General features: G+C 49.7%; 1 protein-coding gene across 1 annotated transcript in view; it reads left to right on the top strand.

The window, feature by feature from the left end:
* Positions 1-13,737: 13,737 nt before the first annotated feature.
* Positions 13,738-27,634, top strand: part of LOC132207692 (utrophin-like) — a 31,130-nt gene continuing 17,233 nt past the window's right edge. The window contains exons 1-2 of the mRNA XM_059643591.1: positions 13,738-13,845; positions 26,682-26,818. Of these exons, the coding sequence (XP_059499574.1) occupies positions 13,838-13,845; positions 26,682-26,818 (145 nt within the window). The 5' untranslated portion in view covers positions 13,738-13,837. The remainder of the gene's footprint in view (positions 13,846-26,681; positions 26,819-27,634) is intronic.

Here is a 27,634-nt window from a genome sequence, read left to right on the forward strand (position 1 = left end):
TCCACCTCCCCCCTCGCCACCCTCCTCCTCCTTCCCCCCCACCCTCCTATTCCTCCCCCCAACCCCCCTCCTCCTTCCACCCCCGACTCCCCTCCTCTTTCCACCCCCCCACCCTCCTCCTCGTTCCACCCCCCACCCTCCTCCTCGTTCCACCCCCCCACCCTCCTCCTCCTTCCGCCCTCCCACCCTCCTCTTCCTTTCCCCACCACCCTCCTCCACAACCTCCTTTGCCCCCACCCTCCTCTTCCTCCCGCCCACCCTCCTCCTCCTTCCACCCCCTTCTCCCCTCCTCCTTCCACCCCCTATCCTCCTCCTCCTTCCAGCCCCTACCCTCCTCCTCCTTCCACCCCCCACCCTCCTCCTCCTTCCACCCCCACCCTTCTCCTCCTTTCCCCCCACCCTCTTCTTCCTTTCCCCCCACCCTCCTCTTCCTTTCCCCACCAACCCCCCTCCTTTCTCCCCCCAACACTCCTCCTTTCCCCCCCAACCCCCCTTTCCCCGACCCTCCTCCTCCTTCCACCCCCTACTCCCACCCCCTACTCCCCTCCTCCTCCTTCCACCCCCTACTCCCCTCCTCCTCCTTCCACCCCCTACCCTCCTCCTCCTTCCACCCCCCACCTTCCTCCTCCTCCTCATTCCCCCACCCCTCCTCCTCCTCCTTTCCCCCCCAACCCCCCTCCTTCCCCCCCCTACCACCCTTCTCCTTCCACCCCCTACCCTCCTCCTCATTTCCCCCCCTCCCTCCTTCTTCCCCCCCAACCCTCCTCTTGCTCCTCCTTTGTTATCATGGAGCAGGAGGAGGGTGGGGTGGAAGGAGGAGGAGTGGGCTGGGGGGCAATGGAGGAGTTGAGGAGGAGGAGAGATATGAGGAACTGCAGATGCTGGAGAATCCACGTGAACCAAGTGTGGAGCTGGATGAACACAGCAGGCCAAGCAGCATCTCAGGAGCAAAAAGCTGACGTTTCGGGCCTAGACCCTTCTTGAGAGACGGGGTTGGGGAAAGGGAACTGGAATAAATAGGGAGAGAGGGAGAGGCGGACCGAACAAGGAGAGAAAACAAGATAGGTAGAGAGGAGAGTATAGGTGAGGTCGGGTGAGGATAGGTCAGTCCAGGGAAGATGGATAGGTCAAGGAGGCAGGATGAGGCAGAGGTAGGAAATGGAGGTGTGGCTTGAGGTGGGACAGAGGGATGGGTGAGAGGAAGAAGAGGTTTGGGATGCAGTTGGGGGAGGGGACGAGCCGAGCTGGTTTTGGGATGCAGTGGGGGGAGGGGACGAGCTGAGCTGGTTTGGGGATGCAGTGGGGGAAGGGGAGATTTTGAAGCTTGTTTTCTCTCCATCTTCGGTCCGCCTCCCCCTCTGTCCCTATTTATTCCAGTTCCCCCACCCCATCCCCGTCTGTGATAGAGGGTCTGGGCCCGAAACGTCAGCTTTTGTGCTCCTGAGATGCTGCTTGGCCTGTTGTGTTCATCCAGCTCCACACTTTGTTAAACTGGATTCTCCAGCGTCTGCAGTTCCCATTATCTCTCCCCCCCGCCTCCTCCTCCTCCCCCCGACCACCCTCCTCCTTACCCTCTCCCTCTCCCTCTCCCTCTCCCTCTCCCTCTCCCTCTCCCTCTCCCTCCTCCTCCTCCTCCTCCTCCTACTCCTCCACTCCTCCACTCCCCCCACCCTCCTCCTCCTCCTCCTCCTCCTCCACCTCCTCCACTCCCCCCACCCTCCTCCTCCTCCTCCTCCTCCTCCTCTTACTCCACTTGCTCTTCCTCCACTCCCCCCACCCTCCTCCTCCTCCTCCTCCTCCACTCCCCTCCCCCTCCTCCACTCCCCACATCCTCCTCCTCCTCCTCCTCCACTCCCCCCACTCTCCTCCTCCTCCTCCTCCTCTCCCCCACTCTCCTCCTCCTCCTCCTCCTCTCCCCCCACTCTCCTCCTCCTCCTCCTCCTCCTCCCCCCACCCTCCTCCTCCTCCTCCCCCCACCCTCCTCCTCCTCCTCCCCCCACCATGCTCCCCTCTCACCCCCACCCTCTTCCACCCCCTCCTTCTCCCCCCACCCTCTTCCTCCTTCTTCCCGTCCCACCCTCTTGCTCCTTCTTCCCGCCCCACCCCCCTCCTCCTTCTTCCCGCCCCACCCTCCTCCTTCCCCCCCACCCTTCCTCCTACTCCTCGTTTCCCCCACCCTCCTGCTCCACCTCCTATTCCCCCCACCCTCCGCCACCCCCCCTCCTCACAGCCACTTGCCCCCTCCGTCCTCACCCGCAGACAGCCACTTGCCCCCTTCCGTCCTCACCCGCACACAGCCACTTGCCCCTGCAGTACTTAGCAACTGACAGCAACTTGCCTCATCTGTCATTACCCGTCCCCAGCCTCTTGCCACTGCTGTCCTGACCCCTCACAGCCTCTTGTCCCTGCAGTCTTCACCCGTCCACGGCGACTTGCCCTTTCCGTCCTGACTCGCTCACGGCGACTTGCGCCCTCTCTCCTGACGCACTCAGAGCCAGTTGCCCCTGCAGCCCTGGCCCGCTCACAGGGACTGTCCCCCCCCAGCCCTGACCCGCGCACAGGGACTGGCCCCCCCCAGCCCTGACCCGCTCACAGGGACTGGCCCCCCAGCCCTGTCCCGCTCACAGGGACTGTCCCCCGCACCCCTGACCCGCTGACAGCTATTTGCCACCGCAGCCCTGAACCGCTCACAGGGTCTTGCCCCCGCACCTTGACCCGCTGACAGGGACTGTCCCCAGCAGCTCTGACCCGCTGACAGCGATTTGCCCCTGCAGCCCTGTCCGGCTGACAGTGATTTGCCCCCTCAGTCCTGTCCCGCTGACAGGGACTGGCCCCGCAGCCCAGACCCGCTCACAGGGAATGGCCCCCTGCAGTCCAGACCCGCTAACAGTGACTCCCCCCCCCGCATCCCTGACCCGCTCACACGGACTGGCCCCCTGCAGTCCTGATCCGCTCACTGGGACTGGCCCCCTGCAGTCCTGTCCTGCTCACAGCGATTTGCCCCTCAGCCCTGACCCGCTCACAGCGACTTGCCCCCTCCGTCCTGACTGGCTCACAGCGACTTGCCCCCGCAGCCCGGTCCCCCTGACAGCGACTTGCCCCCGCAGCCCGGTCCCCCTGACAGCGACTTGCCCCCGCAGCCCGGTCCCCCTGACAGCGACTTGCCCCCGCAGCCCGGTCCCCCTGACAGCGACTTGCCCCCGCAGCCCGGTCCCCCTGACAGCGACTTGCCCCCGCAGCCCGGTCCCCCTGACAGCGACTTGCCCCCGCAGCCCGGTCCCCCTGACAGCGACTTGCCCCCGCAGCCCGGTCCCCCTGACAGCGACTTGCCCCCGCAGCCCGGCCCCCCTGACAGCGATTTGCCCCAGCAGCCCTGTCCAGCTGACAGCAATGTGCCCCCTCAGTCCTGACCGGCTCACACGTACCGGCCCACGCAGCCCTGTCCTGCTCACGGGGACTTGCTCCCTCAGTCCTGACCCGCTCACAGGGACTGGCCCTCACAGCCCTATCCCGCTCACAGCGATTTGCCCCCCGCAGCCCTGTCCCGCTGACAGGGACTGGCCCCCGCAGCCCTGTCCCGCTCACGGGGACTGGCCCCCACATCCCTGTCCCGCTCACAGCGATTTGCCCCCTGCAGTCCTGTCGCGTTCACAGCGACTTGGCCCCCCGCAGCCCAGTCCCGCTGACAGCGACTTGCCCCTCCTTCCTGATCTGCTCACAGGCACTTGTCCCCTCCGTCGTAACCCGCTCACAACGACTTGTCCCCTCTGTCCTGTCCCGCTCACAGCGTCTTGCCTCCCATCCCTCTTGCGCAGGTCACCCCTTGCTCAGAAACGGTCCCAATTATCCATGAGCCGGAAACCCTGCCCCCTGTGCCAGCTCCTTAACCATGCATTCATCTCACCTATCTTTCTATGACAACTCTCTAACATGTGACACTCGTGGCAACCCATAAATTATTACCCTCTGGGTCCTGACTTTCAGCCTGTTTGCTAACTCCTTGTCCATAGTCCGCAGGATGTCTTCCCTCTTTCTGCCTATGCCATTGGTACCAACGTGCACGGTGGCCTTGGGCTGCTCACCCTCCACCTTAAGAATTTGTTGCAACCACTCAGAGATGTCCTTGACCTTGGCACCAGGGAAGCAACACACAGCCCTGGTGTCTCAAATGTGGCGACAGAATCTATGCCCCCAATGAATGAGTCTCCAACCACGCTCGCTCAGTTGGATTTGCCTTACCCTGTCCCACAGCAGGGTGGTTTGTACCATGGACCTGGCTACTGCTGGTTATTTCACTGACCCAGTTTAGTTTTAGATCAGTGTTAACCTTGGTTTAGTGGATAGCCAAGCACCTCAGTAGTCTGCAATACAGGAGAAATACATTCTTCAGCTCACGGATTCTGTGACAGTCAAGGACAAGCACTGAATTGTTCTAACCTGATTTCCAACACCTGGCCCGTAGCCTTGCATGGCTTCCATAGCACTTGCACATTTAAAAAAAAAAATAAATGGAAGGATGATGTGAGTGTAAGGACATGGAATTTTTTGGATATGGTCATATTCTCTCTTGTTGGAGCTGATTGCTGCTTAGCACTTGTATGGTGCAAATGTAACTTATCCTTTATCAGGCCAAGCCTGATCGTTGTCCAAGTCTCACTGTATTTTCTCATCGTTGACTTCACTGTTGGGTCGAACCAACATTTTGTACATACCCTGCCTCTTCTGAAACTCTATCACTTAATATTAAGTCTAAAAAAGACAAGTATCCAATGTGCCTTCCAAACCACTTCAACGACCTCGTCCATTACATTGGGGGATCAACAGGAATACACATCAAGATCCTGAGATCCCTCTGATCATTGGTGCTTGTGAGGTCCCTATGATTCATCATGGGCTCCAAAATCTGTTTGTGCTGTGTCACCTAATCCTTATCCCGTTTGTCCTTACATGAAATAATGTTCTCAAACATTTCTCAAAAATTCTTCCCAATCCTACTTTTTGTACTCATGATACAAGTGAGCATAAAACTTGGAACACGACAGCAACAGGAATGTGTCCTTTGGCCCACCATGTTGGGCCAAACATGACAACAAAGGAAAAAATCCCTTCTGCCTGTCCTTGATCCATAGTCCTCCATTCCTTGCATATTCGTGCACTTAACTAAAAGACCCTTTTAAATGCTTTCATCGTATCTGCATCCACTACCACCCCGGGCAATGTATTCCACACTTTTAACATGCTCAGTGTGAAATATTTGCCCCTCACATCTCTTTTGAACTCCCCCCCCCCCCCCCCCCCTCAGCTTAAATGCATGCCCCCTAATAGTGGACACTTGAACTCCGGGGGAGAAATTTTCTGACCGTTAGCTGTATTTATGTATCTCCTAATTTTATAGACTTCTATCAAGCCTGCTCTCAGCTTCTACTGCTCCAGAGAAAACGAAGAGTTTTTCCAGCTCCTCCTTCTCGTTCATACCCTCTATTCCAGTCAGCATGCTGGTAAATCTCTTCTGCACCCTGTCCAAAGCCTGCACATGCTTAGTGTAATGTGGCGGCCAGAATTGAATGCAATACTCTGTGTGGTCTCAACAAAGTCTTGTAAAGCTGCAATCCTGACTCTTGCACTGAGTTTCCCTCAGCATAAAGGCAAGCATGCGATATGCCTTCTTGACCACCCTATCTACTTGTGTGGCTACTGTCAGGGAGTTATGGTCTAGGACCCCAAGATCCCTCTGGACTTCACTGCTGTTTGGGGTCCTGCCATTAACTGTGTATCCCTTTCCTTAACACTTGGTCTCCGAAAATGCAACACCTCATGCCTGCCCAGATTAAATTCCCTCGGCCATTTCTCCGCTCGAGTTTGCAATTGGTCTGTATCTTGCTGTGTCCTTTGACAACCTTCCATGCTGTCCACAAGTCCATTGGTCCTTGTATCATCTGCAAACTTACTAATCCCCCGTGTACATTTGCCACCAAGTCATTTACATATATCACAAACAGCAGAAGTCACATCGATGCGGAACACCACTCGTCACTGAGCTGCAGCCAGAAAAACAGCTTTCCACCACTGAGACGGCAAGAACTGTAGATGCTGGAATCAGAGTTAACCAAGTGTGGAGCTGGAGGAACGCAGCAGGTCAGGCAGCATCAGAGGAACAGGAAAGCTGACATTGATGCTGCCTGGCCTGCTGTGTTCCTCCAGCCCTGCACTGTGTTATCTTTGTTAGCCTTCCACCGCTACCGTCTGCCTTATATGGGCAGGCCAAGTCACCATGGATCTCATGGATCCTAATCTTCTGGATGAGCATACCATGAGGAACCTTGTTGAAAACGTTTGTAAAATCCATGTATATGTTATCAACTGTTCTACCCGAATTGATCACCCTTGTCACCTCCGTGAAAACTTCAACTGACTTGGTAAGACATAACCTGCCCCGCATAATGCCATGCTGGCTGTCCCTTATTAGCCCATACTTTTGAGACATGAGACACTCACCAGTCTGTAGTTTCCTGCAAAGTCCCTGTTTTCCTGCTTGAACAGAGGAACGACTTTATCCACTCACCAGTCTCCACAACCCCTCCAGTGCCTGGCAAGGATATCAGATCCAATTGAAAGTAGTGTGTTGATGCATTTGTGTCATGATTGTGTTTTGTTTGAGCCCTAACATTCAAAGCAGTGTAAGAATGCCTTTGTGCAGCAGGCGAGGGGTGATGAGACTGAGCCTTCATACAATTGCAAGATGTTGAAAATTTGCCATTATTTATGAAAACAGTGATAAATTTCCATGATCAACATTTCTGTTACACTGCAATGATTATCCCATGGCGTGTAAAATCAGAAAGATACGATAAAATGAGACTGGGTCATATGCAGGGAGAATGTTTGCCTTTCATGTCTATAGAAGTAGTGAAATATTTCCATGAATCTAAAAGTCACTTTTCCGTTCATTGAAGGACACAATCATCGCCTTGGAAGCTTCATCACGATACTACTTTGCATTTCTGAAGAGGGAAGAAGAAATCAATATGCAAATTCAATTCCATGGTTTTGGAAGTCCCTTTGAGAACACGATTCATTTGCGCCGGCATAATGCTCTGACCGAGAAAGAATTGAAGGTGAGTTTGTAGTTTAGAAGATAGCAGCAATTTATGCATCAACTTCTTCATCGATAACGTTCCATTGCTTTCAAACTGCATTTTCCACTCTGCGAGATAATAACTGTTAGAACAAGCAACAGGACGGGTAGGTGGTCTCTGGGGAATGCAATGTTACAAAACCCGATCCATTCAACAACATATTTCAGATAAGTCAACAAATTAAATATTCCAGCACAGGATAAAACAAGGAAGATGAGAGTGAGGAGGCAATAGTTCTGATGACAAAAGAACAGAAATTTACCTTTCTCCATTCGAGCAAAAAAGCAGGCACACAAATAAATAATCATCTAACAATGCACGTGTGCAACGGAGGCTACAGGGGGACTAAAAATGCCGATTTGTTGTCATGCGTGTTGCTGAAAGGGTGAGTGAAACAGATTCTGTGGTAAATTTGAAGAAATACGGATAATGCATCTCAGGATGTTGGAGAAAGAACATTTACGGACTGAGGCAAATCGTATTGCCCTTTTCAGGAGTTAATAGGTTCAAAATGAATTGAAACACTTCCTTCTGTGCTGAAAGCTTTAGTTTAGTTGCAGCTGGATCACAATTTCCGTTCCTGGTAGTATTTAGCAAACTGTTAAAAGTGAATGTCACTGCACAGAATTTCAAACATGACTCCAATCAGTAGAGAAAATATCCAAGGGGTGTGATGAGTTGTATCCTCTCATGTTGAAGAACGCAGCTACAGATACAATGGAGGCACTGATGATAATCTTCCAAGAATCCTTAGATTGTGGAAAATTCTCAGAGGATTGAAAGATTGTGAACATAACACCATTATTACAAAGATACTTGGACAAAATAGTAACCAAGTATTGCCAATTTAGGTCAACCTGGGTAGATGTTCATGCCGGCAATGAAAGATGAGCTAACAGGGTACTGAGTGTGCCATAACATCCTACAGAGTTAACATCCTTTTATCAAGGGGAAATAATACTTGACAAACTTGCTACAGTGCTTTGAGAAGTAAACAAACATTACTGATGAAGGACCACCAGTTGATGTCGTACATTGAGATTTCAACAAAGCATTTGATAAGGTACAGCTCGTAAGGTGTCTCAAAAGAAAAGAGCCCATGTGTTCAAGGGTAGTATGTTCAGATGGACGGAGGACTGCATCGTAAATAGAAGTAGAGTCGTAGCAGCAGGATGGTACGGCCACAGAGCGAGTGCTGCGGAGGCCGAACACCTCATGTTGACTGGGTTGATTTCGGAAATGGCGGAGGGGATTGCTATGCTTAGGAAAGTTGGGCTACATTCATTGGAGTTTATAAGATTGAAAAAAAACTTAGTTTTTCGACATTTAAGATTCTTAAGAGGCTTGATGGTGTATATCCGTAGAGATTACTCCCATTTGTGAAAGATTTTACGACCAGAGGCCACATTTTCAAATTGGTTCCCTACTAATTCAGGGAAGAATGACTTCTTTCAGGTTGTCACAATTTATTGAACACTTCAACCAAGAGTTCAGGCAGACCCTCTAATAAGAGACACCTCCTCTGTATTAATTCTCTAGATTTGACAGAAGATCGGCCCTGTGAGAGGGTCAGTACTGAGGTATTGAAGCTTTGTCAGAAGGCGAATAATGAGTGCGGGCACTGAAGAAGTGCCTCATTGACAGGGGTTCAGTCCTGACCCCTGTGAGAGTTCATCATTGTCAGATGGTCAATACTGAGACAATGCTTCCTTGTAAAAGGATCAGCACTAAAGATCTGCCACACATTTTTAGTGTCAGCATTGAGGAAATGCAGCAATATGAGAGAGTCCGAACTGTGGGAGTGCATTATTGTCAGAAGGTCAAGACTGAGGCAGCGCCTCATTCTAAGGTGAGGCAATGCCATACAAATAGAAGGTCAGTCCTGAGATATTGCTACTGTGAGAGGGTCAGAAATAAAGGTGCCTCCTTGTCAGATGGTCAGAACTGAGGGATTGAAGCATTGTCAGAGCTTCAATACTGAGGCCTTGCTTCGTTGTCAAAGGGTCAAATCTGTGGGAGTGCGATATTGTCAGAGGATCAATGCTGAGGCAGTGCCTCATAATAATGGTGTGTTTTTGATGACAGCGTGCATCGAAGTGGTTCTTTAGTGATTCTATCAAGTGCAGTTAAAGGAATGCTTGCCAATTTTCTGAAAGATGAACATTTATTGAGGAAATAAAAGATGGAGAAAGAGTAATTAAAAAGAATAACAAGTAGAGAGTAAAAAAGAATAAGCCTCATGTTCTTGTGGCCGTGAGGGACCCCTCGATCAACGGCTGGCCTGGAGGCTGAGGTTGTTCCTGGCACCGTTCGCGGTCTCATTCCGAGATGACGTCCATTGCCGAGGAACAAAATGCTCCCTCTGCTCCGGTGTAACAAACGACTTGGCAAAGTAAAAAACCAGTTGCAGAAATAAAACTAACTGTAAAACAGGAATGCTGACAGGACTCATTCAAAGTCAACCATTTCTCAAATATCAAGAAATTTTACCCTTCAGCCCATCCTATTCGTGGGGTTGGAACTGCTAGTACCACACGAATGCAGCATCACGACTGAGGCAATGCAGCACTGTGCGAGGGTCAGTATTAAGGGTCAGTTTTGAGGCAGTGCCTTGATGTTATGGAGTCAGAACATTATTGCCACATATTCAATACAGACAGTGTGTTGATCCTCTGTCAATGCTTCAATGCCTCAGTGCCGACCCTCTGATAATGAATCACACCAACAGTTCTGACCCTATCTTGCAAGACCTCAGTATGACCTTTCTGACCCTATGACAGTGGGCCACTGCTGCAGTATTGACCATCTGATAATGACGCAATACCTTAGTTCTGACCCTCTGACAGTTGAGCAACACCTCAGTCTGCACCCTTTCATCATTCGGCACTTCCTCAATTATGAGCCCTTTGTGAGTTAGTTGTGAGGCTAGACTTCTTTGCTGCAGTGTCAGTGCTGAGAGCGGGCCTTTTTATTAGCTCATCAGTACCTAAGGTACTGGCTAATTGTCAGCAGGTCAGTTCTGAGGCAGCGTCTCTTTGCCCGAACCCTGACTCTAAACCCAGCCTCAGCCCTAAACCCATACAAACGCTTGCCTCAGGCTAACCCTCACCTCAGCATTAACTCTAGCCCTAACCCTATCCTTAGCGTAAACCCTCCCTACCCTCAGCCCTAATGCTGATCCTCAGACCGAACATCTAGTCTCAGCCCTAAAGTGAGCCTCAGCCCTACCACTAGCTATGGCCTCAGCCCTAAAATGAACCGTAACACACAGCCCCAATTAACGCTTAGCCTCAACCCCAACCCTCGCCTAAGCTCCAAGTCTAACCTCAGCCCTAACCTAACCTCCAATACTTGCCTGCCAGAGAGTTAGTACTGAGGAAGTGCTTTAGTTTCAGAGATTTAGTCCTGAGAATGCGCTTCGTTTTCAGAGTGACCATCTGAAACAGCGTCTCATTGAAATGGGGTCAGAATTGCTGGAATGCTACATGGAATGGTGACAGATTGTAGGACTGTCAGTGGGTCAGATCTGAGGTAATGCATCAACGGTGGATGGTCAGTCTTGAGGGAGTTCAGAGGATCAACGAAGATGGAATGCCTCAATGCAATGGCGTCAGAACTGAGAGAGGGCCACAGGATTAGAGATATGCCACATGATTCGAGATGGTAGGAAGTGCCTCATTGTCAGCAGGTCCGTTTTGTGGCCTGGCCGGTCGCCATAGCTGGAAAGTCAGTTCTGAGGCAGTGCGTCTTTGTCAGAGGGTCTGTGCTGAAGCAGTGCCTCATTATTCGAGAGGGTTTGGTGTGAGGCAGTATCTGATTGGTGCAAGGTCAGCCCTAAGGGAGTGCCTCTTTGTCAGAGGGTCAATACTGAGTTAGCGACTCATTGTGAGGAGTTCAGAATTGAGGGACTGCCACGTGATGAGAGGGTCAAAACGGAGGTAGTGTGGCTGTATCTGACAGTCCGAAGGGAGTGCCATTGTTAGAAGGTCAGTTCTGAGAAACTGCCTCTGTGTAATGGCATCAGCATTGAAGCTAACCACGTGACGAGCCGATAAAAACTAAGTTATTGCAGTAGCATCAGAGGGCCAGATCTGTAGGAGTGCATTATTTTCAGAGGTGAACACTGAGGCAGGGGGTCAAAATTAAGGGAGTGCCACACAATTACAGGGCAGTCCGGAAGTATTACAGCACTGTGTGCGGCGCAGAATCGATGGAGTGCATCATTGTGAAACAACCACAAGTGAGGCAGCGCCTCATTGTAATGGATCAGAATAGGGTCAGTACTGAGAGTCAGTACAGAGGTAGTGCAGAACTGTGGAGGTGTCAGAACTGAGGGAGAGCACCATTGTCAGCTGGTCAAAAGTGCCCCATTGTCGTAAGATCAGAACTGAGGGTGTGCCGCACGATGAGAGGGTCAATATAGAGGAAGTGACTCTTTGTCAGTGTTAATACTGAAGTATGACCTCATCTTGAGGGGATCAGGCTTCAGAGAATGCATTGTTGTCAGAGGGTCGGCACTGCAGCAGGGCTATGTTGTAAGGGGGTCAGAATTGAAGGAGTGCCACCCATTTTAGAAGGTCAGTACAGAGGTAATCTAGCACTGTCAGAGGTAAGTCCTGATGGAGTGCCTCATTGTCATTGGATCAGTTTTCAGGCAGTACCTCTTTGGCAGAGCGTCAGTACTGACGCAGTGCCTGATTGTAATGGGATCAGAATTCAAGGAGTGCCACTGCCTCACTGAGGTACTGCAGCTCTATCAGAGGGTCAGTGGCCTATTGTCAGAGGGTCTGTTTGAGCCAGTGCCTACTTGGCAGAGTGTCAGCAATTAGGGAGTTTGCCTTTATCAGAGGGTCAGAACTAGAGAGTGCATTTGCAGCAGAGTGTCAAAACTCAGCCTTGTCCGCCCAAGTCCAACACCAGCACCTCCACATCATCCGCCCACCCTGAGGACTGACCCTCCACCAATGAGCTACTGCCTCACACTGGACTGACCAACAATGACACACTGTCCCTCCAGACCCCCTGACAAAGAAGCAGTGCCTCAGTACTGACCGTCAGGCAAGGAAGGCTCTCTGTCAGTACTGACCCTCTCACAAGGAGACACTGCCTCAGATCATGACCCTCTGACAATAATGCACGCCCACAGTTCAGATTCTATGACGCTGTTGCAGTACCTCAGTACTGAGTCTCTGTTAGTGTGGCACTGCTTCAATTCTGACCCTTCTATAATGAGACACTGCCTCAGTATCGACAGTCTGACAATAGTTCACTCCCACTATTCTGATGCTCTGACAGTGCTGCTATACCTCAGTACTCACTAATTAACAATGAGGGTTAGCGTGAGAGGGTGGCGAGGGTTAGGGTTTGGGTTAGGACCAAGGCTAGGGATTAGGTGTGAGGATTGGACTAGGTTTTGGATGAGGGTAGAGTTAGGGTGAGGGATGAGACTTGTGTTAGGGTTACGAATGAGGTTAAGTTTGGAGTTCGGGGTAGGGCTCAGGAGAGGTTTTGGGTTAAGGCTGAGGTTAGGCTTCGGGCTGAGTCTATGGTTAGGGTTAGAGCTCAGACCACATTTAGGTTTGGGGCTGAGGCTTCTGCTTAGGTTGAGGGTGAGTGTTAGGCCTGAGGCTAGGCTTAGGCCTGAAGCCGCGGTTAGGTTTGGGGTTGGACTGATGAGACCCACTCTGACCCATTACAATGAGGTCCTACCACAGAACTGACTCTCTGTTGATAAAAAACATGAGATGCTGTCAGCTTGTCCAATCAGAGGTCCAATATTAAGGAAATAGTGCACTGTTGGAGGGTTGATAAATATAATATAATATAAAGGGAGTGCTGCACTGTCAGAGGGTTAATGACGTGGGAGTGCTGAAATAGCGCAGAATCAGACCTGAGAGAGTGCTGCACGTTCAGAGAGTTAGTACTGAGGGAGTGCTATAATGTCAGAGGATTGATATCAAGGGGCACCGCCGAAGGATCAGTAGCGCAGTACTGTCCGAAGGCCAATATTGAGAGAGTTCTGCTGCGTCAGTGGGGGTCGATATTACAGAATTGCGACACTATCAGTGTATGGATGTCAGACGGTCAGTTCTGAGGGAGGGCTACGCTGTTGGAGGGTCAATATTGAGTGTGTGCGCGACGCTCAGATGATCACTTTGTTGGAGTTCTGCACTGTAACGGAGTGCCACACTGGCAGCGGGTTAATATTAAGGGAGTGCTGCACTGTCAGAGGGTTAAAGATGACGGAGGGCTTCTCTTTGTTGGGGTGGGTATGAAAGAGGACCTCCCGTTCGGGGATCAATATTAATGTTGTAGAGTCAGTAGAGAGGCAGTGCTGCACTGTGGAGGGTCAATAAGAAGCATGTAGCTCCACTGGCAAGGTGCCAATGATGATAGAATGCTGCACTGCCAGAGGATCAGCAATGAGGGAAAACTGTATTGTCAGAGTGTCTTCGTCAAGAAAGTGCCACTCTGTCGGAAGGCCAATATTAAGGGAGTGCTGCACTGTCACAGGATCAATATTAGGGGTGTGCTGCACTAACAGAGGGTCAGTGTTGATTGAATGCTTGACTGTTGCAGAGCCAGGACTGAGGGAATCCTGCATCGTTACGGTGTCATCGTTGAGGGAGTGCTGCACTGTTGAAGTGCCGATAGTAAGGGATTGTGACACTGTCAGTGTCATTACCAAAGGTGGCTACAGTATGAAAGGGTGAGTAATGAGGGAATGCTGCGCTGTCGGAGGGTCAGCACTGAGGTGGGCTGTTCTGTCAGATCGTCAATATAAATAATAATGTTAGGGGAGTGCTGCATTGTGAGTTGGTCCATATGAAGGGAACGCTGAAACTGTCAGTGATGCTCAGGGTGTGCAACACTGTCAGAGGGAGTGATGTATTCTGAGTGTCAGCACGGAGGCTGACCTTCACTGTAATTGTGTCAGAATTAAAAGACCGGTCAGAGGATATAAACTGAGGCATTTCAGAGCCATCAGAAGGTCGAAACTGAGGTGTTTCAGATCAGTTTGAGGGTGCCTCATTTTAATGTGGTCAGACTTGAGCAAGTGCTTCATTGTCAGAGGCTCAGAAGCAAGTGAGTGCCTCGTTATCAGACACTGTCCTAAAGAGGGCCTTGTTGTTGGTGGCTGTGTTGTAAGGCAATTCCTCATTGCTGCAGGATCAGCCTTGAGAGTGTGCCAGTCTGGAAGGAGTGCCTAAAAACTGAGGGAGTGCTACACAATTAGAGATTCAGCGCTGAGTAAGTGCCTCATTGTCACAGAGTTGGTCCTGAGGCAGGGTCACATTGCCTTAGGGTCAATTCTGAGGGTGTATTAGGAGCAGACTGTAAATACTGAGTCAGCAGCTCAGTGCATTGGATTCAGAGTTGATGGAGTACAAGATGATTAGAAGTTCAGTCCTGAAGTATTGCAGCTCTGTCAGAGGGTCAGAACTGAGGGGGCAGTGCTTTACTGTCAGCGGATCAGTTCTGCGGCAGTACCTCATTGCTGGAGGGTCAGATGTGGACGAGTGTCACATTGTCAGAAGGCCAGTTCTGAATAAGTGACTTTTTGTCAGAAGGCCAATACTCAGTCAGTGGCTCATTTTGAGCAGATCGGAATTGAGGGTTTGCAACACTTTTTGAGATTCAGTCTGGAGACATTACTGCTACACGCCTGAATTGAGGGAGTGCTGCAAGATTGGAGGGTGAAAATAAACCTGAAAACAGTGACCCCTTTCAATAACCTGTAAAACACAGGGATGACTGTAAATAATCCCTAAAACGCAGAGGCCTTTGTAGGAGTGCCTCAGTGTAATGTTTTCAGAATTGAGGGAGTGCCACGTGATTACAGATTCACTGCTGATGGAGTAGCTCATTGTCACAGGCTCAGTTCTGAGGCAGGGCTGCTTTGCTGGAGGGTCACTTCTGAGTGAGTGTATTAGTATCAGCCCCATGTTGTAGGGACTGTACTTTTCCAGGAAGACAGTTAGAATAATCTTTAATTATAAACTAATCTGAAATACTGTTTGACTTGTTAAGGTTACAATACATCCTGAGTCACCTACAGAATACGCACTTGCTCTCCCTGTGTCTCTCGGTAAGCAAAGGTAGTTTCTTTCAGACTACTCTCAGAAATAAAGTGCTGCGCTGGTGGTCAGTATTGAAGGAATGCTCCATTGTTGGAGGATCAGTACTGAGGGAGTGCTGGCCTGTCACAGGGCCAAGATTATGGGTGTGCTGTGCTTTCAGAAGGTCACAAGCAAACAAGCACTGCCAGACATAAAAAACAAAAGAACTGCAGATGCTGCAAGTCGGGAACAAAAAGAAAGTTGCCGGAAAATCTCAGCAGGCCTGGCAGCATCCGTGCAGGAGAAAACAGATTCAACGTTTCGAGTCCACTGACCCTTCCTCAGAACTGGGGATCTTCCTCAGAACAGTTCTGAGGAAGGGTCACTGGACCCGAAATGTTAGCTCTGTTTTTGCCTCCACAGATGCTGCCAGACCTGCTGAGCTTTTCCAGCACTGCCAGACAACTGACGCTCTGATTGTGAAACACTCCCTCAGTACTGACCCTCCAACACTGCGTACTCTCTGATGACTGATTCTCTGACGGTGCATCTCTGCCACAGAATTAACCCTCCGTCATACCGGTATTCTCTCAGCAATAACACTGTGAGAATGCCATGCTCCCTTACCATTGACACTCTGGCCGTGGGACACCACTTCAAATTTAACCCTTCAGCAGTGCAGCACACACTCATCATTGCCTCTCTGATATTGCAGTGCTGCCTTCATACTGACCCTTTCACAGTGCAGGACACAGTAATATTGAACATCTTAAAGTGCCGCTCTCCCTCAGTGCTGACCCCCCTCTCATTTCTGACCCATTCAGTGTAGCATACCCTTTATTCTGAACCCCTCAGTGCAGCACTCCCTCAACGCTGACCTGCTTCAGTGCTGACCCCCTTCAGTCCTGATCCCCCTCAGAACAGCACTCCCGCAGTGCTGACCCCACACTGTGCTGCACTCCCTCAGAGCTCACCCAGTTATCGCTGACGACCCCCTCACTTCAGCACTCCCTGATCACCTGGTCGTGCATCACTCCCTTTCTCCGACCCCTCGGACGGTGCAGCACTACGTCAGCGCTGACCCGCCAACAAGATCATGTCAGAGAGATGTTCTCCCATCACATTGACCCTCTGAGACTGGAGCATTTACTAATGTTGGCCCTCTCACAGTGAAGCTCTCCGTTTAGTCCCTCTGACAGGCCGCATGCCTTTTATTACAGGTCTTTTCACAACGCACTGCCCCGTCATCATTGATTCTCTGACAGTGCAGCCCTCTGTTAATATTGAATTTTTGACAGTGCACAACTCCATTAATATTTGCCCTCTGACAGTGCAGCTCTTGCTCAGTCCTGACTCTCTGACAATGCAGCAGTCCCCTAATTACTGTCAGAGGGTCGATACTGAGAGAATGCTGCACTGTCAGAGTCAGCTGCCCGCAGTCCTCTCAGACATTCAGTATTGAAGGTATGGGAGAGGGTGAGTGTCAGTGAATTCTGCACTGCAACAGGGCCAACAGTGGTGTCCCATGGCCAGAGTGTCCATGGTAAGGAAGAACTGCAATGTCAATGTGACAGGGTCGGGACTGAGGTCAGAATTGAGACAGTACTGCAGGATTAGAGAGTCAGTGTTGTGGCTGAGGAGCACTCTGAGGTCCAGTACTGAGGGAAAGCTTCATGATCAATGGGTCAGTTCTAAAGCTGTGCTGCTTTGTCAGAGGGCCATACTAATGCAGTGCCTCATTGTAATGGGAAAAGAATTGAGGGAATGTCGCACATGCATCACTAGCTCATCATTGACTGTCTAACAGTGCAGCACACTCTTAGTATTGACCTTCCAACAGTGTAGAGCTCCCGCAGTGATGACACTGACCATGCAACACTCCCTCAGTACTGACTGTCCAACAACGCGGTGCTTCCTCAAGAATGACCCTCCGAGAGTGGAGCACACCCTTATTATTCATCGTCAGATAGTGCAGTACTTCCTTCATATTGGATCCCCCTCGGTGCAAACTCGCCCCTCATGGCTGAAACCCCCTTCATGGAGCACTTCCCCAGTGCTGACACCATCCCAGTGTTGAGCACCCCTCAGTGCAGCACTCCCTCGGTGCTAACACCCCATCACTGCCTCAGTGCTGACCACCTCTCGATGCTAACCCGACCTCAGTGCAGCACTCCCTCAGTGTTGACCCTGCTCAGTGCAGCACTCTTTCGATGCTGTCCCCGCTCAGTGCAACACTCTCTCATTCTTTTCACCCACACCGCCCTCAGTGTCAACCCCACAATGAGGCACCGCATTAGTATGGCCCTCTGACAAAGTCGCACAGCCTCAGAACTGACCCATTGACAATGAATCTTTCCCTGTGTACTGACCCTCAGAGTACTACTGTACCACAGCACTGACACTCGAATCCTGTCGCACTGCCTTGATTCTGTCTCCTTGACAAGGAGTGCGGTGTCAGAATTGAAAGTGGTCAGCACTGAGGGGGTACTGCACTGTGGGTTGTTAGCACTGAGGGGGACTCAGCACAGTGGGAGAGCTGCACTAAGCGGGGATGTGCACTCAGTGGCCGGTCAACAATGAGGGAGTGCAGCACTGTAGTGGTTCAGCTTACGGGAGGTCAGCACTCGGGGTGGGGGGGTTCAGCACTGAGTGCAGCTCAGCACTGAATAGGTGTCCGGCCGCGGGGGGGAGTTCTTTACTACGGGAGTGCTGCACTGAGGGAGGGCCAGTTTTCAGGGAGCACTGCACTGTCAGAGCATCAATAAGAAGGGTCTGCTATGTTCTCATTGGGTCAATAATGAAGGAATTCTGCATTATCAGAGTGTTAAAATTCAGGGAATGCAACCATTTCAGAAAGATGATGTTGATGCGGTTGGGTGGGGGGGGGCGCGGTAGCATAAGGTGGTGATGGGAAAGTGGTAAGTCATGTGACACCACTGAAGGGTCAGCACTGAGAGAAAGTCACCCTCTCAGAGGGTCAATATTAAGGGAGAGCTTCACTGTCAGGAGGTCAATCTTCAGACAGTGCTCCAGGACTGAGGCTCAATATTAAGTGACTGCAATTCTGTCAGAGGGTCAATGATGAGCACGTGCTGAAGTGTTGCAGAGTAAGTACTGAGGGAGTGCTGCATTGTCAGTGTCATCAATGAGTGAGCTCCACACTGTCGGAAGGCCATTTTTTAGCAAGTGCTGCACTGTCAGAGTGTCACTACTGAGGGAGAACTGCACTGTCAGAACAGTGAGTCACCACAGAGCACTGCACTGTCAGAGGGTCAATATTAATGGTATGCTACATAGAGTTGGGTTAGCAATGAGGGAGTGCTACACTGAGGGGAGTCAGTACGAAGGGAAACTGCCCTCTGAGAGGGTCAACAGTAAGAGTGCGCCAGCGGTTCAGTGCTGGGGAATTACAGCACTGAGAGACGGTCAGCAGTCCCTCAGTCCTGACTCTCTGACAGATTAGCCACTCCCAGAGATTCGGTACTCCGTCATAACTAGCCGCCTGGCAACAAGGTACAAACTCAGAACTGACCCTCTGGCCATTATGCCCTCTCTCTGTTTTGACATTTTAAACATGAGGGTCTTCCCTTAATCATGGGGATTTTCAGCACTTCCTCAGTACTCCTGGCCCCCTGACAGTGTTGCACTACCTCAAACTGACCATATTAAAATGAGGCATCATCTCAATTTGATCCTTTGACAACGATGCACTCCCTCAGCACTGACCCTCTAACAATAAGGCACTCCATCAGTAGTGACCCTCTGCTGATAGTGCTGCAGGACCTTAGTACTGATCCTCCGATTGTGCGATTTCCTCAATTCGTATCCCATTACAATGAGGCACTGCATTCGTATGGCCCTCCGACGAAGTAGCACAGCCTCAGAAGTGATCCATTGACAATGAAGCTTTCCCTCGGTACTGACCCTCTGAGTGCTACTCGACCACAGCACTGACACTCTAATCCTGCATAACTGTCTCAATTCTGACCTCAATCCTGACCCTCTGATTGTGAGACACTCAGTTCTGACCCTGTTACATTGACATTGCAGTAGTTCCTCATTGTTGACCCTCTTGCAGTGCAGAATTCACTGACGCTCACGCACTCCCAATGCGGCATACCTTTCATTCTGAATATCTGATAGGACTGCAGGGAGCTGACTCTGACAGTGCAGCATTCTCTCAGTATTGACCCTCTGACAGTATTTCGGGGAGTGCTGCACTGTCAGAGGGTCAGAACTGAGGAAGAGCTGCACTGTCAGTGGGCAAATATTCATGGATTGCTTGGGTCAATTTTAATGGAGTTGTGCAGTGTGACACATAAAATATTAAGAGAGTACTGCACTGTCAGAGGGTCAATGATGGGAGAGTGCTGTGGTGTTGGAAGGTGTGTCCTGAAAGGGAGCCGCCCTGCCAGAGGGCCTATATTAAGGCAGTGCAGCATTGTGAGAGGGTCGATATTTAGTGCATGCTCCTGTCTCGGAGGGTCAATTTGATGGGACAACATGCCTCTGAAACTAACTTGTTGGAGTGCTGCACCGCCTGAGGGTTCGTCTGAAGGGAGTGATGCCCTGTCAGATGATGAGCTTTCCCTCATCTTTAACCGTCTGACAGTGCAGCACTCCCATAATATTAACCCGCTACCAGTGTGGCACTTGCTTACAATTGAACTTCTGACAGTGCACAAGTCCAACAAAATGATCCTCTTGAGTGTCGCACACAATCAATATTGGCCCGCCAACAGTGCAGCACTCCCTCAGGACTGACCGTCTGACATTGATACGTGGATCGTGTAGCAATCCTGTAATATTGACCCACTGACACAGCAGAACTCCCTCAATATTGTTTTTCTGACAGTATTGCACTCCTGATCCTTCGGCAGTGCCCCTTGATATCAATCTTTTCACATTAGACCACTCCCTCAGCACTAACTCTCTGAATGTGCAGCACTTGTCAGGACTGATTCTGTGATATTTCAGCACTCCCACATCATTAACCGTCTGACAGTGCAGCCCTCCCTTTATATCAACCCTCCAACAGTGCATTGTTTCCTTAATATTGGACCTCTGATTGTGTGATACTCCCTCAGTGCGAAACTCTGACAATACAGCACTCTCTCTGAAATAACTCTCTGATTAAGCACTTCCTCTGTGCTAACCCTCTGAAAATGGAGCTTTCTCTCATTACTGACCCTTTGCAGTGCTGCACTGCCTCAGTACTCACTCACCACAAGTGCAGCACTCCATTCAGAGTGATCCTCTGACAGTGTGGCACTCCCGTAATATTGGTCCACTGACTGTGTGGCACTCCCTTAATACTGACCTGCTCGCGGTGCATCACTGCTCTAATATCAAACCTGCAGCTCTATCAGAGGGTCTGTCCTGAGCAAGTGCCCCATTATCAGCATGTCAATTCTGAGGCAGTGCCTCTATATCAGTGAGTCAACATTGAGGTAGCTCCTGACGGTCAGAATTACGGGAGTGCCTCATATTTAGAGGGTCATTAACTGAGGGACAGCCTCATGATCAGCGGGTCAGTCTTTACGGACTGCCTTATAGCCAGTGTGTCAGTTCTGAGGCAGTGCCCTCAATGTAACAGATTTAGAAATGGGGTAGGGGGCACATGATTAGAAGGTCAGTAGTAAGCTATTGGAACTTTGTCAGAGGGTCAGTACTCAGCGAGTGCCTCATTGACATGGGGTCCATACAGAGGGTTTGCACTGAGGGAATGCTTCCTTGTCAGAGATTCAGAAGTGAGAAAGTGCCTCATTGTCAGAGGCTCATTCCTGAGGCAGTGCCTCATTGTCAGAGTGACATAATCAGATGGCACTCCTTCAATTCTAAACCTTAATACTGACCCTCTGACAATGAAGCACTGCCTCAGGACTGACCCTATGATAATGAAGTGTTCCTCAGGATTGAACCATTGACAATGTGACTCTCCATTCGTGTTGACCTTCTGATAATGGGGTTCTCCTTAAGTACTGACCCTCTGACGGTTGTGCACTGCCTCAGTACTGACCCTCTAAATATCTGCCACTCCGTCAATTCTGACCTCCTTACGATGAGGCATTACCTCAATACTGACTGGGGTGCAGGTCTCTGGCACAGAGTCTGTTGCTCTTGCAACGAAGGGAAGGTGGTATAGGAGGAGAGTGTTAGTCATTGGGGACTGAATAGTTAGAGGGACAGATAGAAGGCTTGTTTGGAACCGAAGAGACTCACGATTGTTGCATTGCCTCCAGGTGCTAGGGTCCGTGTTGTCTCGGATAGTGTCTTTGGGGTCCTGAAGGGAGAGGGTGACCGGCCCCAAGCCATGGTCCACATAGGTACCAACGACATAGGTAGAAAGAGGGATAGGGACGTCAGGCAGGATTTCAGGGAGCTCCGCTGGAAGCTGAGAGCTCAAACAAACGGAGTGGTTATCTCTGGTTTGTTACCCGTGCCAAGTGATAGCGAGACCAAGAACAGGGAGAGATTTCAGCTGAACACGTGGCTGCAGGGATGCTGCAGGTGGGAGGGCTTCAGGTACATGGACAATTGGGGCTCATTCTGGGGAAGGTGGGACCTGTACAAACAGGACGGTATCCACTTGAACCAGAGGGGCACTAATATCCTGGGTGGGAAATTGGCTAGTGCCATTCGGGTGGGTTTAAACTAGCTTAGCAAGGGGATGGGAAACTGTGGTGTAGTTTCAGTACCCAGGAGAAAGAGAATAGAGAGGACATGGACAGGATCTCAGTGTCACAGGAGTGTGCTGGCAAACAGCAAGCTGAATTGAAGTGCGTCTCCTTCACTGCCAGGAGTATCCGGAATAAGCGAGGTGAGCTTGCAGCATGGATAGGTACCTGGGGCTTCGATGTTGTGGCCATTACGGAGACATGGATAGAGCAGGGTCAGGAATGGATGTTGCAGGTTCCAGGGTTCAGATCTTTGAGTAACATCAGGTAAGGTGGGAAAAGAGGGGGAGGTGTGGCTTTGTTTGTCGAGGACAGTATAACGGAGGCTGAAAAAACTTTTGAGGAGGACTGGTCTACTGAGGTGGGATGGGCTGATGTCAGAAACAGGAGAGGAGAGGCCACACTGTTGGGAGTTTTTTAATAGGCCTCTGCAAAGTTCCAGGGATCTGAAGGAGAGGATTGGCAAAACGATTCTGGGCAGGAGTGAAAGGAACAGGGTGGTCATTATGGGAGACTTTAACTTCCTAAGCATTGACTGGAAATGCTGTAACTCTCGTACGTCGGATGGATGAGTTTTCGTCCAATGCACGCAGGAGCGTTTCCCGACACGGTACGTCGAAGGGCCGACAAGAGGGGAGGCCACGCTGGATCTGGTACTTGACGGTGAACCAGGCCAGGTGTTTGATTTAGTGGTCGATGAGCACTTTGGAGAGAGTAACCATAATTCGGTTACGTTTAGTTTAGCGATGGAGTGGGAGAGGAACATGCCACAGGGCAAGACTTACAGATGGGGGAAGGCAATTATAATTGGGCAAGACTTAGGAGGCAAAGAATGGGGTAGCAAAATGCAGGGGATGGGGACAATCGAAATGGGGAGCTGGTTGAAGTAACAGATATTGCGTGTCCTTGATAGGTACGTCCCTGTCAGGCAGGGGTCAGTGATGAGGTAGGGGAACCGTGGTTTACGAAAGAAATTGTATCTCGCGTTAAGCAGAAGAGCGAGGCTTATGTGATGTTGAGATGAGATGGATCAGTTGATGCGATGGAGAGTTACGGATGAGCAAGGAAGGATTTAAAGAGAGAGTTAAGAAGAGCAAGGAGGGGTCCTGAGCAGTCTTTCGCAGGTAGAATAGAGGAGATCCGTAAAGTTTTCTTAAGGTATGTGAGGAATTTAAGGATGACTGGGGTAGGAATAGGGCCAATCAAAGACAGAAGTGGGAAGTTGTGTGTGAACCGGGTAGAGATCGGAGAGGTGCTAAATGAATATTTCTCATCTGTTTTCACTGAGGAAGAGGAGAATATCGTCGAGACGACTGAGATACGTGCGATTAGACTTGAAAGGATTCAGGTTCGTAAGGAGGAGATGTTATCAATTCTAGAAGGTGTGAAGCTCGATAAATCCCCTGGGCCTGAGAGGATTTTTCCGAGAATTCTCTGGAAAGCTCGGGAGGAGGTGGCGGAGCCCTTGGCTTTGATCTTTGAGTCCTCATTGTCTGCAGGTTGAACACCAGAGGACTGGAGGATTGCAAATGTTGTGCCCTTGTTCAAGAAGGGCAGTAGAGATGAGCCAGGCAATTACAGCCAGTGAGCCTTACGTCTGTTGCAGGAAAAGTTTTGGAAAGGGTTATAAGAGATCGGGTTTATAATCATCTTGGAAGCAACAATTTGATTGGAGATAGTCAACATGGATTTGTCAAGGGCAGGTCGTGTCTCACAAACCTCATGGAGATTTTGAGGTGGTGACCAAGCATGTGGATGAGAGAAGGCCAGTTGACGTAGTGTACGTGGACTTCAGCAAAGCCTTTGATAAGGTTCCACATGGTAGGCTATTGGAGAAAATACGGAGCCATGTGATTGAGGGAGATTTAGCAGTTTGGATTAGAAACTGGCTTTCGGTAAAAAGGCAACCAGTGGTGTTTGATGGAAAATATTCAGCCTGGAGTCCGGTTACTCGTGGTGTGCCTCAAGGATCTATTTTTGGCCCACTGCTGTTTGTCATTTTTATAAATGACTCGGACGCAGGCAGAGGTGGATGGGTTAGTAAGTTTGCAAATGACACTAAAGTCGGTGGAGTGGTGGACAATGTGGAAGAATGTCGCATGTTGCAGGGAGACTTGGATAAAGTGCGAAATTGGGCGGAAAGGTGGCAAATGGAGTTCAATGTGAGGTGATTCGCTTTGGGAGGAATAATAGGAAGGTACAATACTGGGCCAATGGAAAGATTCTTGGTCGTGCGGATGTGCAGAGGGACCTTGGCGTCCATGTACACAGATCTCTGAAAGTTGCCACCCATGTTGATCGTGCTGTGAAGAAGGCATACGGTGTGTTAGACTTTATTTGTAGAGGGATTGAGTTCCAGAGCCGTGATGTCATGCTGCAACTGCACAAAACGCTCGTGCGACCTGTTCTGGTCGCTCCATTGCGGGACGAATTCGGAAGCATTGGAAAAGGAGCAGAGGAGATTTACCAGGATGTTGCCTGGTCTGGAGTGAAGGTCTGATGAGAGAAGGCTGAGCGACTCGAGTCTGTCCTCATTGGGGAGAAGAAGGCTCAGAGGGCCTTTAAAAGAAACATAGAAGACGATCAGAGAAAGATGAGGCAGGGTGGACGGTGAGAGTCTTTTTCCTAGGATGATGATGTTGGCTTGTACGAGGGGGCTCAGCTACAAATTGAGGGGTGATGGATTGAAGACAGAGTCAGAGGCAGGTTCTTTACCCAGAGAGTGGTAAGGGCGTGGAATGCCCTGCCTGCCAATGCAGTTAACTCAGCCACATTCAGGGCATTTGAACAGTCCTTGGATAAGCATATAGATGATGATGGGATAGTGTGAGGGAATGGGCTCAGATTAGTTCACAGGTTGGCGCAGCATCGAGGGCCGAAGGACCTGTTCTGCACTGTATTTTTCTATGTTCACAGATGACACTAAAATGAGTGAGAGAGTAAAGTCTGAAGAGGACGATGAAAATCTGCGGAAGGATGCAGAAAGTTTAAGTGAATGGACAAGGGTCTAGCAGATGGAGTCCAATGATGGTAGATGTGAGGGTATCCATTTTGGTAGCAATTATGGAAAAATGGAGTCTTGCTAAAATGGTGAAAAATTGTAGCATGCTGCTCCTAGAGGGAGCTGGGCAGCCTTGTGTCTGAATCAGGTAGTTTGCAGATGCGGCTGGTAATTGAGACAGCAAATGGAATAGTGTCCTTCATTGCGAGAGTGATGCAGTTTAAAAATCGGGAGGGTATGCTACAGTTGTTTTGGGTGCTGGTGAGGCTTGGTGTGGAGTAGTTTGTCCAGTTTTAGTCTCCTCACTTGAGAAAGGATGTACTGGCACCGGAGGGGGTGCAAAGGAGGTTCACGAGGTTGATTCCAGAATTAAAAATGTTGCTGTATGGGGAGAGATTGAGTAGACTAGGATTGCAGTCACTGGAATTTTGAAGAATGAGGGGTGATCTAATAGAAACTTTTAAAATTATGAAACAAATGGATCGGAAATTGTTTCCACTGATGGGCGAAATTCCAACTCGGGGGCACAGCCTCAAAATAAGTGTGAACAGATTTAAATCTGATTTGAGGATGAGCTTCTTCATCCAAAGGGTTGTGAATCTGTGGAATTCTCTGCCCACTGAAACAGTTGAGGTTCCCTTGTTGAATGTTTTGAAAGCCAAAACAGATAGATCTTTGAACAGGAAAGGAATTGAGGGTTATGGTGAATGGGAGGGTAAGTGGAGCTGAGTCCGCAAAAAAGATCAGCGGAACGAGCTGGAAGAGACAGATGGCCTACTCCTGTTTTATTTCTTATGTCCGTACGTCCTTAGATTGCCATCCTTGTCATTCCTCCTTCCCTGGAATAGGCCAGTTCTGAACTGAAGAGTAGGTCTTTAAATAACTCCCACGTATCAAATGTTGGCTTGTTCAATAAAAGCTCCTCCCAATTAACACTGCTCAGCTCCTACCTAACACTGATGTAATTTTCCCTCCCCCAATTTCGTCCCTTCCCACAAGGTCCTGATTATCCATGGCTGTCTTAAAATGTAAGGAGATGCGATCGCCCATTTAAGAAGCTCCTGGTTCACTGTTTTTCCCAAGTGGGAGTCAGCTACAGGCTTTCTTGTTCCACGATGGGGGAGGAAATGGCCTAGTGGTATTATTGCTGGACTGTTAATTCAGAGACTGAGATAACATTCTGGGGACCTGTGTTCAAATTCCAGCACAGCAGATGGTGGAATTTGAATTCAATATAAAAGAAAATCATGAATTAAGAATATAATGATGACCATGAATTCATTGCCAAATGTCAGAAAAACTCACCTGGTTCACTGATGTGCTTTAGGGAAGGAAACTGCCACCCTTACATGATCTGGCCTACATGTGACTGCAGACCCACAGCAATATGATTGACTTTGAACTGTCCCCTGGGCAATTAGGGATGGACAATAAACACTGCGTAGCTAGGGATGTCCTCCTCCCATTAACAAATAAATAAAATTGGATTCTACATCTTCCGATCCAAGATCGTTTCTTGCTCTCATACTAATTTCTTTGCTTACAGTCACTTTCCCTCCTGCCTGTCTTTTTGGAATGTCGTATAGCCCTGCGCACTTAGCTCCAGTGTTGATCTCCTTGTACCCATGTCTTTGTAATAGCTATAAAATCATGCCCGTCAACCTAGAAATGTGCTATTAATTTGTTGATTTTGTTCTGAATACAATGAGCACGCAAGCAAAGAGCCATGAAATTAGCTTTATCACTTGATTTCACCTCTTGACACTATTTACAGCTGTTTTCTGTTTGTACATGCTGTCTTTTCCAGTACCACGCTGAGTATTGTTATCCCGATAGTTCTTTCGTCTCAGTCCGTGTGTATTCCTGGGCGAATGTGCTCGTGTGGTCTCAGGAGTTGCGGAGGTCACGGCTCTGGGACAGCCGTTTCATCGCCCTATGCTGCAGGTAAGAAGAAAAGAAAATCTCTTGCTCTGAGCTCTGCAAACCTGGGCAATGTCAAAAGGGAAACAAGGTCAAAAGAATTTCAACAAGAATCTCAAAATTAACTGCTGAATTCATATCAACATTACGGGGATTGCCCAACTTAGTGGCAACAACATCCCACTTTCTATTCTTCACAAACAATCCAAAGGCTGAAGTATCCGTATCCCTCTTAACTTGTATGGTTTTTGAGCTAATTTCTTGTTTCTGACTTGTGCATATTTGTGGTGCCTTATGACTTGTTGCATTTAGCAATTGATAAACTCACTCTCTCACGAGTTCAGGAGAAGCTAGTTTTATCGAATCCCCAGTGTGGAAACACGCCACTCAGTTCAAAAAGCCCACAGCAACCCTCCAAAGAGCATCCCACCTAGACCCATCCCCATTCCCCTACTCTATTCCTGTCAGCCTGCATTTCCCATGGCTAATGTACCTAACCTACACATCCGTGGGCACTGTGGGTAATTCAGCATTGCCAATCCACCTAACCTGCACATCTCTGGACTGTGGGAGGAAACCAGAGCACCCAGCAGAAACCCACACAGACAAGGGGAGAATGTGCAAACTCCACACAGACAGTCATCCGAGGCTGGAATGGAACTCGGGTCCCTGGTGCTGTGAGGTAGCATTACTAACTACTGAGTCACCGTGTCACCCTGAGCTATCTTGACTCCTTCTGAAACATAGGAAGGTATCCACAAGACAAAGGTCCTTTTTAATCAGCTTAATTCGGACCAACTGAGGTGGATCTAGTTGGGTGTGGAAAGAAGGGGAGTCTTT

The sequence above is a fragment of the Stegostoma tigrinum genome, unplaced genomic scaffold, assembly GCF_030684315.1.
Source record: "Stegostoma tigrinum isolate sSteTig4 unplaced genomic scaffold, sSteTig4.hap1 scaffold_124, whole genome shotgun sequence".
NCBI lineage: Eukaryota > Metazoa > Chordata > Chondrichthyes > Orectolobiformes > Stegostomatidae > Stegostoma > Stegostoma tigrinum.